Raw genomic sequence first — 12432 nt, forward strand, 5'->3', positions numbered from 1 at the left:
CTCATTGTTCCCATTTTCTTTCTTACGGTTTCTCGTTTTGTGGCTTTGTATCCTGTGGTTCTTAGCTACATGAAGTTCATGGTACATGGCTGTAGGGGCAGGACCTGTATTCACTTGTAAGTCTTGTAGTTGTAATAGAAGCAAAGAAAAAATATTGTCCAAATCTGCTGAAAGATTTTTACATTATTTCGTGAAACACAAACCATTAAAAGTTTCTACAAGTAAAAGAATACTATTGCATATTTTCTGTCTAGACTTTGTGCTTGATAATACTTGTTCAAGGCTAAAGTGAAAACAAGGCTTTGAGGGAACATATTGTAATACAGGAACTAAGTATGTGGAAGAGGAGTAATTTATTCCTCTGAACAGAACTTGTTGCACTCGGAGCTCTCTTCAGTCATGGGTTTCTGGAGATGTGGTTTGAACATTTCTTTTCTCTGTGTATTTAAGAACCCCTCTTATTCATTAAATAGCTGATGAACTATTCCACCATAATCAAAACCATCGTCACAGTGTGTACAAGCATAGGTGAGTAACAAAAACCTCAGTGAAGAAATGGTGTGGTTTGGTAGAGGACCTCAGTCATAAGCTTCTACTTTCAAACTACAATCATTTGGAGTTCTGTACAGTGCTTTTTGTTTTATTGGAACAGCATCAGCAGTGCAATGTTATATTATTGTGCTAATCCGAAATTGAAACAAATGTTGAAAGATAATCCCATTAATTGTTGACTCATTTTAATAAGACTCACAGCAGATGTGCAGGTTTGCCTGCAAGGAAATGATTGTCAGAGCCAAAAGAACAAAGATTGCAGCCAGACAGGACAACAGAGTGAAGCACACTGAGTCTGCCTCCTGTAGCCAGCATTGGCAGGACATTTGTAGTGACTGTGGAATTCACCATTCAGTTCCTTGCTTTGTGTGATTCACTGTATGCGAGCCTGAGATCAGGGGATTACTGACAAATCTTATTTAGTTAATATTTTGGTGCTTCCTTTTAAACTTGGACTTTATAATCTTAAATTTGTTACATTAAATATGTATCCTGCTTAAAAGTGGTAGCATCCATAGCAACTCCACCTTTTTGGTAGAAATTACTGAAAGCTCTATTTCAGTCTAGAAATGAAAGTTACCATCAGAAAGGTATAAGATTTCTTCCAAACAAAACAACTGTAATGCTTGGCAAAACATGGGAAAAGCAGCATGGAATGTGCAAGTCTCCCAAATACCTGCAAATCAAACCAGTGCAGTAATGTCTCATCTTAGACCAAGCAGATATGGGAATATTTGGCATTGGGTTCTGTCACTGATGCTCTGCATAACCTGCCTCAGTTTATTAAAAATTAAACTATTTCAGAAGTAGTTTCTTCTTTTAAAATAATTTGGGTGTTGTGCACAGTTAAACTTGCTGAAGTTTCTTTCACTTTTCCTTCTGTATTGCTGCTCTGTGTATTTCTTGCCAGTGGTTCACACACTGTTGTGCATACCACAATCTGGAAACCTTTGCTCCCTGTTACTAAGTAAGGTACCATATCTACCAAGAAGTTAAATATTTTCTGGTTATTGGCAACTATCATATAGCAAGTATTTGATCTGACAGTTTGAAATTCAGTAAGGTTTCCTGTTTAACTTCACTGTCACATGCTATGGGTGCATTCACAGGGGTCATTAAACTAAAAGAGCAGTATTTATATACTTTTTACAATTTATATCTACCATATTCACTTGAAGATTTATTTACTCCATCCAGAAAGGCAGGTAATATTGGTTTGGTAATTCTATTAATGTTTGTGTGCAGTGAGAAATAATAGTTTTATATGGTTTACATCTTTTGTAGTTCCAGAAAATTGTGTACTTTCTTCTGTTGAACTTAGAATATTTTTGCTTGTGTCTGGGGAATAGCTCTGCAAGAAAAAAACCCTACATTTTTGCATTTTGCATCTGAACTAATCCTTTAAAAGAACCTGATCTGTCCCCTATACTTTGCCCAGATTCCATTTTTCAAAGATAATTCTAAACTGTCTGTTATTTGCTATTTATTTTTCTGGCCAGCACCTATTTGCAGGAAGAAAACGAATTTATTTGGTGAGACAGCCCTCCTGACTTCAGCAAAAGCTATTTTTTTCTCTTTTTGCAGGGTTTGGTTGTCAGCTATTTACAGTATTTCAGCACTGGGACACCACGGTGAAGCCTGGTCTGATGTTTAACCTTTATAGCTCATGTGCACAGAACAGAATATCAGTGTGGAGTTTCTGCACTATTCTGAAGCTGAAAACATTCACAATTCTATCACCACTGCAGTGGGAGAGTGAGATGTATCAAAGCACAACTGTGTAATTAACTTGGAATTATAGCTTTTAATAGGAAATGAAGGAAGGAAGATTTATTCTTTTTCATGAGAGAAAATGTTGACTTCCAGACTTTCTACTCTCCTCCTTCACACTCCTAATTCTCAGATAATTTGAGCTTAGTCCAGTTGTTATTGACACTGGGTATGCTTTGGCAGTATAAGCCTCTCAGGAGCATGTCAGCTCCTCTCACAGAAAGGATAAATCTGTGAAGGGGAAGTACCAGGTTGAGACTTAGGTTTGAGGGCAGGTTTGGACACAACTGTGTGCAGAATCTATGACCTCATGTACTGGATGTCTGGCTCAGCCTCAGCATGTGGTGCTGTAACCGAGAAGCCGCTTTGTGCCTTCTTGTTCGTGATCAGGGAGCTGCTGCTCTCTCTTGCTCTGCCCTTGCCAGCTCCTGTAGTGTTTGGTGAGTAGGTGGATGGGTTGGAGTAGTCTCTGGTGGTGGCAGTGTCACTTAGCACACCTCTGAGCTGGCAGGAGAATGTCTGGTTTGGTTGCTGTTCCTGAGCCAGTGCCTTGGCAGGGTCTATTTGCTGAATACCCACTTCTGTCCAGGGCTGCAGGAAGTGTGAGGCTTTGCATTGATGTTACATGAAAAGATCCAGCAGTAGAACAGCAAGGCCACAGCCACTGGGGTAGGTGCTCTTGGGACTTAACACATGGGGCATGCATAGCTATATAATTTAAGAGAAGTAATTTTGATCCTTTAATTTTTCCTCTTGTCATAAGAGACTAAAACTTCCCCCATATATTTTGTTTACATCCAGAAACACTGCATTTCTTTCATTCAGAATGCATGAACAAGAGTGGGATCACAGTGACAGTAAAAATCAGGCAGTGCTGCAGGAATAGAGAAGCACTAAGTGGGAATGACAATAAATACAACAGAAGAGTTAATGGTGTTGGGATTGGCTTATGGAACTGCTGATGGAGGATCCATCAATACTAAGATATTAGTGTAATCTTCGTGAATATAAATGAGTAATTTTTTAATCTTACTGGCACTTCAAGCAGGCTGATTGTTTGTCTCAATGTTCATGGATCCAAGTTATTTCTAACTAAAATGCCCTGAAAAAATATATAATGCATCACCTTAGCTTCAAACATACTTGCAGATGCAAGCATGTTTGCAAGCATTCTAGCTTCTCATTTCCTTGCAGATGATAAGCAAAGTAATTAAGTGCTTATCAAATTTGCACTGTTTATTTCTCTTTTCTATTAGCTATTATTACCTCTTTCTCCCTTACACTTCTTAAATCTTTCCATCACCTTTCTCTCCTCTTGAGTGTATTTAATTATGCCTGATTATAAGAGGGGCATTTTAATCATGTACCAGTCAACACAGTAAGTGGCTGGTAGTATTTTGTTGTGCATGGCATTTCTGACTTCAGGTAAAATTTCTTATTTTTATTATGGTTATTATAATTCTTATATTTTTTTATAATTCATAGGAGTAGCAGGAGTGCACACGTGTTTCTTTAATCAGGTCAGAAATAATTGTGATGGGATTCTACTTCAGCCCAGTAAAAGGTGCAGGTTTTTGCAGCATATCTACATTTTTGCATATCTAATGGGATTTTACATTGTATTTACAGGACAACAACTGTGTTTTGAAAAGGCAAATTGTGTTACTGCTTATTTAAGCCTCGAGAGCTGAGCAGCTCTACTGAAATGCATTCTGCTGGTTGTGGAGCAAGTATTTGGGCTGAATATTGCATGTTTTGGGCTTTTGTTGTAACAAAATATATTATTATATTACAATACACTTGAATACAATACACTAGATACAGGAATTTTCACCACGAGTTTGTGTTTCTGCCACAATTTTATTGTCTGCATCACCTGGAAGGTGGTATTGTTCATTGCCTAGAAGCTAGGGCTCAGATTTCCATGGTTGTCAAAGGACGCACCTCGCCCAGAAAATTTGACTGCTCAGTTTTGTATAGAAATATGCTGTGGCTAGATTTCTGTTACCTTTTACCATTCCAGCGTTACGTGGCTTGAGGAGGTGACACAATTAACAAAATCACTAGTTTGAAATACGGGAGAAATGTCTGCAACATGTCCATCTCAAGCAAACATGGCTCCCAGAGAGGGAGGAGGATTTGTTTAATGGCTTGTACAGCAATAACAAATTTGAAGTCACTCTCTTTCCCCACTGCCCCATGTGCTGAGTTGTTGGTGTGAAGCCAGAGCACATCTTGAATCAGAACACCTCTTGAAGCTTTTGTTTCCTGTAAGAAGTTGCAAAAATCCCATTCTACAGAAGCACTCTTTTCTGTTGCTTGTGTTACTGTTCTGTCTTACAGTGGACAATCTTTACAAAATGGCTTTTGCCCACTGAATGCAACTAATATTTGCCAGTCTAGTGGAGACCATAGGATGCTGACAACAAAATTGATTCTTAAGGCCACCTAATATTTTTGCATTAAAGATTTATTTTCAGCTGTTGCTGGTTTTGCTGGACTCTGTATTAAGGCTATGTGTGTGCATGTGTAAACCAAGTAGAATGAAAGTCTGAACAGCTGCTTGAGGAACTGGGGTTGTGTTGAAATGATCTTATCAGGCAGGTCTAAGGAAGGGCTGCTGCTCTGCTGCTGCTGAGAGGAGCTGTCCTGTCCTCTTCCAGCCATATTCCCAGCTGTTCCCTTGTGCAAGCAGCATTGCTGGGGCGGCTGTGAGGTCAAACCCACCCAAAATGCACTCCAGCTTCCGCCTGCCCCATTTCTGCTGCTCATTTCACAGCACGGTGCAACAGGGGCTGGTGCTGGCCCAGGGGAAGTAGTAGCCAGAAGCAGAAGCTGGAGCAGAAGGTGACAAGGAGGGGAGACCATGGCTGACCACAAAGCAGCTCTGTTCTCAGCAGCAGCTCGGCATTTGGCTGGGCGTTATGTGATTGTGAGTGATAACCTTCAACAGGTGTGAATGCCTTGATAAAGCTGTGCGTGCAAAATAAGTTCCTATTCTGGACACAGCAGAACTTAATTTCTTAGAAAATCCTTATAATAAATAAGGTAATATTTTGATGGAGATTTTTAGCCTTGCTCTGAGCAGTTGACACAGCAATGCCCTTTACTGAGCTGCACTCTGGGAGCTGTGGATTTTGCAGAATGTTGGCTGACAAATCTGCAAACCAATTAGTTTTCAGAAAAGTCCAAGCCTTTACACTTTGACCCTCACTGCAGTCTTACAAGTGATCTGAATATAGATTTATAAATTGTGTGCAATTGCCTACCCAATTTGTGCAACCTAATGATACCACAGGAGTTACTCTTCTTAAATTCGCTTCTGAATTTCAAATTGCCCAGTTGTGGTGCAAACTGCTACGTTTGTAGCAGTATTTTTATGGGATTCTTTAGAAAAGGGAAATCCAGCCTGTCAGCTCTATGATGAAGTCAAGGAAAACATGCTGGTCCAACTCCCTGTACCATCAGCTTGGTCTTTCCAAGAGCTTTCATAACTCCCACCCCCAGGAGAGACAGATATGGAACTAAATTATCATGTTAGGATTTGAGGAATGCCATGGGACAGAGCTCTCACTGCTGGAGTACAACACAGCTTTTTGTGGATGGGAGTGATACCAAAGGAAACAGAGTCAAGGAATCTCTGCCTGAGATAACAGGCATCTGAGACTTTGCTTCTGTAGAGTGGGGGCCTTGTTAGATTATCCTCATCACTCTGGAATGACCATCTTTATGTTCTTGGGAGATCCCTTGCTATGAACGAGATCCTTGGATGAACTAGAAGGTGCTGTGTTGCTGCTGTGGGTGTTGTGCATGCATTGTCACCAAGTACTGGAGCTTTGGTAGCACGGATTGCTGATCTCACCGTGGATCTCTGCAGGAATCTGTGTTGGTAGGGGCAGCCTCTGGGTAAGGCTGCCTCAATGTTCAACAGGAAAAATAGGCTTCCAGGAAATAAAGAATAAATACTTGAAAGTATTGTTGGAATCCAGAAAATGCTGAAGAATCGTTAAGCAGCATAGAGCAGTAATTGTGGCATCCCTCTCTATTACTGTTCCAAGAGCAGGCTTGGCTGTAGCTAGGGGTGGGTGGACTTCGTAGTGGTGAGAGGAAGTTGGATGAGACCAGAGGGTACAAACTCTGCAGACCAGTTGTTGTTCAGAAGATATAGGAAGATCACCTTATGAAACAGCTGAGTGGGTTTTGGATTTGCTTTTCACGGAAACATGCAAAGAAAAACCCAGCAAAGGCAAGCAAATGGAAAGGGTGGTAAACAACAACAGTAAACAGAGATGCAGAAACTCTCCTAATATATTTTTTAATGAAAATAATTATGACAACATCACAATAAATGATAAATGGGCTTTTCTCCTTTTCCTTGCTTCTTCACAAAAACATTCTGGAGCTTTTCTGGTTCAGTGGTAAATGAATATTGACCTAAGTCTCAAAGTCCTTCATACTATTCTTTCAAGTTTTGGATTGTGTTTAGGTTTTCCTTGCTTCTTCCACAAAAACATTCTGGAGCTTTTCTGGTTTAGTGGTAAATGAATATTGACCTAAGTGACGTCTCAAAGTCCTTCATACTATTCTTTCAAGTTTTGGATTGTGTTTAGAGAACCAATTGCTTTTAAGCTGCAAAACTAGAATGCATGTTTTTAGCTTCTGTGATCACATTCGAATAAGTGCTTTTATTACCATTTCCATTGTTTTAATATATTTTACTTTATATTTTCTTCCACATTTCTTATCAACAACAGCATATTGATCCTGTGAATGATAATAAATTCCATTCTGCTAAGAAATAATTTCTTTCTGGCTTTGTGCTGTGCTTTTTTTTTTTTTAATACTTATAATAGGGCCTGTTCCTACCAAAAGAGACACAATTAGTTTAGCTGACTTTTGGGTCCTTCCATCAAGTAATTAAATAAGTGTTCTGAATATACAGCATTTTGTACACATTTCAAATACAGAAATAGAATAGATGCACAAAAATGCTGGTTCTGTTGAACCAGCTGGTCCAGTTCTGTTGAACAAGCAAAAATTCAAATGGGAAAAATGTCTGTTGGTTATTGTCATGTTCCTATAGAAGAGCTTAGGCTAGTCATGGTGGAAGTATATTCTTCATATCCAACCCTTCAAAGTTTAAACAACATAACAAATTTCAGTGAAAGGCAAAGAGTATTTTTAGGATGAGACACTCTTACATATTTTAATATTCTCTGTAGAGAATTGTTAGCACTCTAATAAATGTTCTTGTAGTCATTCTAGCCTATACTCAATCCCGTTTCTTACTTCTCTGTGTATTTATTTTCCAGGCAGCAGCGTCTGTCCAAAGCCCTTGATACTGCCTAGAGCTTGTGCAGCGGGTGCCACAGCCAGGCTTGCGGAGCAGAATGTACGCTACGAAGCGGCTCAGGGAATAAATGGAAGTGTGCCACTCAAACAGTCCCCGCGTTCAGCTGCAAGTCCAAAGCCACAAGGTAAGTACTCTCAAGTATTGTTAGGGAAGTTGTTCTCTCAGACTTCTGAGAGCAGCAGAGCACCTTGAGACAATTGTATTTGAAAGAGAGAAAACCATGGGGCATAAGCTTGCTACTGAAATACAAATGTTCTGTAAATGCCTTGTGATTCTGTAATTTCTGTCTTATTTTTCAAAAGTATTGTTGTATTTGAGCTGGGAGGTTTGGACACTATTTTTAAACTGAAGTGTTTGACAGTCTGGCTTCAAGGCAGGAATGGTTGGAAGATATTCAGGGTCTTTGGAGTTCTAGCAGAGATTGAGAGGACCCTTCCTGCAGGAGTATGTGGAAAGATGGGAACTTCATGTTTGTGCATCAAAATCTCTCAGTAATATACACAGACTAGAATTAGATCTCCTTTCTCTCTGTTTCTGTCCATAAATATCTTTACTCCTAAAAGCGAAATAGATCAATCTGTATATATATGTGCATATATATGTGTGTATGTATATATACATACATACTTTATATATACACATTTTATATGCATATATGTATAAGTATCTCTGTATAATCATACATATATAAAATCACTATTTATATTGACTCAAACCATCTTTTTTTGTGGTTTTCTCAGTAATATTGTTGATTCTGCTGTGGCTAATCACAGCTAAGAGTCACTACATTCCAGAGATCTTGAATTAAAATAAAATCTGGACTGATATCTTTTAGAGGTGACATGCAATAGGAACTTTGATTATTTTAAAAGTTAAAAAAAAAGTTTTGAAGACATAAATCACAATACTGCTCAGTGCATTGGATTCTGAGACACAGCACTGATAAGATAGAAATGAGAATTACTTATGGAAAATCAGATGTAGAGGGCTGACCCCAGCTGAATGCCAGGTACCCACCAAAGCTGTTCTATTTCTCCCCTCTTCAAATGGACAGGGAGAGAAAATATAACAAAAGGCTCCTGAGTTGAGGTAAGGACAGGGGGAGATCACAAACTGATACTATATTGGGAAAAGTTGAATTTATTATTAACCAAAATCAGAACAGAGGAGTTGAGGTAAGGACAGGGGAAGATCACAAACTGATACTATAATGGGAAAACTGTTGAATTTATTATTAACCAAAATCAGAACAGGAGAATGGTGAGTAAAACAAATCTTTAAAACACCTTCCCCCCCCCACCCCAACCTCATCCCCAGTTTCTGTGTCCTTTCTCCAGTGGCAGAGGGAGATGGGAATGGGGGTTAAGGTCAGCTCAGCACAGGTTGTTTCTGCCACTTTTCAGGCAGAGGAGTCCCTCCCCTGCTCCAGCTCAGGATGCCTCCCACGGGAGAGTTCTCCATGAGCTTCTCCAGCATGTGTCCTGTGTGCTACAGTTCATGAGCTGCTCCAGCATGAGTGGAGGGTGCAGCCCCTCAGGCACAGCCTGCTCCAGCATGGGTCCCCCAGAGGGTCACAAAGCCAGTCAGAAAACCTGCTCCAGTGTGGGCTTCTCTCTCCAGGTCTGCAGGTCCCTGCCGGGAGCCTGCTCCAGTGTGGGCTGCCCATGGGGTCACAGCCTCCTCTCAGGCATCCACATGCTCCACCACAGCTCTCCTCCAGGGGCTGCAGGTGGATCTCTACAACCTGCCTCACCTTGGGCTGCACCATGGGCTGTGGGGGAATCCCAGCTCCAGCACCTGGAGCACCTCCTGCCCCGCCTTCTGCACTGACCTTGGTGTCTGCAGGGTTGTTCCTCTCACATATTGTAACTCCTCTCTTCTCTGAGCACAGTCATGGCTGTACAATAACTTTTTGCCCCTCTCAAATGTATTATCACAGAGGTGTTACTCCCTTCTCTGATGGCTCAGCCTCGGCCAATGGTGGGTCCATCCTGGTATTGGCTGTGTTGGACATGGAGGAAGCTTCTTGCAGCTTCTCACAGAAGCCACTCCTGTAGTCCCCCCAGCTACCAAAAGCTGGTCCAACAAACCCCGTAGTAGAGCACATCTAAATCAAGTACAGAAACTAGAATCACACAGAGTCATCATGTAGTGGAGTCAAAAATATCTCTATCACTCAATGGGAAAATGCACCTTGAAGAATTTTGCATCAGTCCTGAGTTAGTCTTAGAGCTAAGGGCAAGGAGAAATTTTTAGAGGTGTCAAGAAAGTTTTGTTTACTTCAGGAGAATAAAAGCAAAATAAAGCTGGGGTTTCTTTGTGTGTAATTTGTTTTTGTAGAACATTTGCCAGTATTGTTAACTAAACTAAGAATTTTTGCTAGTCATATGTAAACATTACTTATCTGAGGAGCCTTTCTGTACCATTTCCTAGGTCTCTGGAATCAATTCTCTACAGCAAAGGGAATGTGTTCATCCTAAGAAAAATATTTTAGAAGTCATTAATGGATAAATAGAAGTGTGCTATCAATAAAAATATTTAAAGCCTTTCAAAAACAAAGCCAACATACTTATTATAAAATTTTAACTATTAGATAAATTAGGAGTTGTATATTATTGGATCCCATTCATTCAAGTTACACAGCTGTTGTTGCTCTTTCCCAGCCAAGTTTCCTTTGTTTGTCAATATTACGTACTCCAAAATGTGCCACAGCCAGGAATAGTGTGGTGGTCTAAGAAATGCAGCTGTGTAGATGAAATTCAATAATAGTGTTGTAAATAGAATTTTGTGTCTCCTCTGTTCATGGCTCACTCTCCATTTTTGAATATTAAATATGTGCATCAGATGGAAGTTTTATACTATATCTTTTGTTTGGCTTTTTATTGAATTGAAGCAAAAGAAACCATAATTAATGACAGAGGCATTTGGGAGACTAAATGTTCTAAGCAAACTAGGCTGCTCTGGTTTATTGATTTAAAAGTGGCCACTATTTTTTTAAAAAGCTTTAATGTGGAGGTACAAAAATGTTTTTGGTTTATAGCAGCAGGAAACGTTTTTCCATATGATAGTTCTAGTCATGCAACTATGAAGTGGCCTTTAATAGTGAAAGGAAACAAGATGACAGACCTGAATTGTACTGCCAATATATTTGGCTGTGGAGGAACTAACTGCAAAATGACCTTCATCCAACCTACCAAAATAATTAAAATGAGAGGTATAAACATGACTTTAAGGTTGTGTTGCAGGTGTGGTACAGCCATTTTCAGTAAAATTTGCTTTATTAAGGGAAATAGAGACTTAACATTGAGGAAAAATGTTCAAAATCTTGCACTTCAAGTGAACCCTGTACTTTTGTCTGTAGTTGGTCTCTGAAAAGTAGTTTAACTATTTGGAAACAGTTCACTCAGGGTAGCTAGGTCAAGTGAATAAATTTCTGCACGCAATCCAATATAAAATTATTTATTTTCATTTTAATTTTTCTCCCTGGCATTTCAAGGAGTAAAAACCTGTCCAATACACTGTCAGTAATAGCAGGATTTTTGTTCTCCAATAATTCCTTCCATCGATTTTTGTTCCCCAATAATTCCTTCCATCAACAAGTCAACAATTCATGTGTCAGATTTCTGTCTGTAGCAGAGTTTGATTCAGGAAAATCTTCGGAACAAATTTGGAGCAAAGCCTGAAACTGGCTGAAAAGCTGATGAGGGAGTTGAGCAAAGGAATCAGGGCTGCAGAGCAAAGCAGTCACAGTCTGTGTGTCTGTACCAGCTGTGAGATATGCTGCTTTGCCTTTGCACTAATGCAGTGCATTCCCTGATAAAATGGACTAATCCACACTGGGGGCAGTCAGTGGAAATAGCAAAATATGCTACCACATATGAATCCACGAGAGAGGAAGAAAATTGTTAAATAATTTGAAATTTGTCTTTGCCTACAAATATTTGGGTAGTGATCTGAACCTTGCAATAGGAGAGCTCATGTAGAGTGACCTGTAAAAATTGACTTTTTTCCCCCTAGTTTCTTGTATACCTTGCTCTTTGATCCTCTTGCATCAGTTCTTTTATGATGTCAAATTGCTAAATACTGGGCACTGAAACTGCTGCCTGTATCAGGCAGTTTTATTGTGGGATGCAAAATATGTGGAAATGCTAACACTTCTTCAAAGCAGTGAAGTGCCTTGTCAGTTCAAGACTGTGCATCAGTTGCTCATTTAAATTTTTCTAATGAGAGCCTAGGAGTACTTATGAATCTCCTGCTGAGGCTGAAGAGGCATTTTTGTTTGGGTTGGAGGTAATTTTCACTCCAAAAGATGGCCTGGTGCTACTGTGAAATGATAAGGATGCAAGAGATTCAACATTTAAACTTTGGCAGTCAATTTTAGCTGCCTGTCTGCTGTGTAGCATGAATCCTGTCTTCCTTTCTCAGTTATTATATAGTCTGTGGATAAAAGGTGACAGTGGCCTGGGCTTAAAAAAGCTGAGAAATCTCTTAAAGGTCTGAGATTGTACTTCCCTAGCAAATGAAATCTGTACAGTGAAAGGTGAATTGAACTAAAATTGGCAGCTGTTCCTAACTATGTTTCTCCAGTCTTGGTGGTCCTTTAAGAAACCTGCTACAATGTCTCTTTTATCAACAAAACTAACAAATCCCCAAATTATCTCTGTGAAGAAGACAAATGAGAGGACAAAAGACATCTGATGATTATTGGTCTTCTCTCTTTATATACTATTGAAAGATTCTTCTTGTGACGTGGACTG

At 39.6% G+C, this 12432-nt stretch overlaps 2 protein-coding genes across 4 annotated transcripts in view; both read left to right on the plus strand.

The window, feature by feature from the left end:
- The window catches only part of BICD1 (BICD cargo adaptor 1), a 251762-nt gene extending 244009 nt beyond the window's left edge, over window positions 1-7753 (plus strand). The window contains exon 8 of the mRNA XM_039707899.1: window positions 7635-7753. Coding sequence (XP_039563833.1) covers window positions 7635-7661 — 27 coding nt within the window. The 3' untranslated portion in view covers window positions 7662-7753. The remainder of the gene's footprint in view (window positions 1-7634) is intronic.
- Window positions 1-12432, plus strand: part of FGD4 (FYVE, RhoGEF and PH domain containing 4) — a 105922-nt gene that overhangs the window by 55471 nt on the left and 38019 nt on the right. For all 3 annotated transcript variants that reach the window (XM_039707902.1, XM_039707903.1, XM_039707905.1), the window contains exon 2: window positions 7635-7799. In XM_039707902.1, the coding sequence (XP_039563836.1) occupies window positions 7635-7799 (165 nt within the window). The remainder of the gene's footprint in view (window positions 1-7634; window positions 7800-12432) is intronic.

Source organism: Passer montanus, unplaced genomic scaffold (genome assembly GCF_014805655.1).
Source record: "Passer montanus isolate IOZ18808 unplaced genomic scaffold, ASM1480565v1 scaffold20, whole genome shotgun sequence".
NCBI lineage: Eukaryota > Metazoa > Chordata > Aves > Passeriformes > Passeridae > Passer > Passer montanus.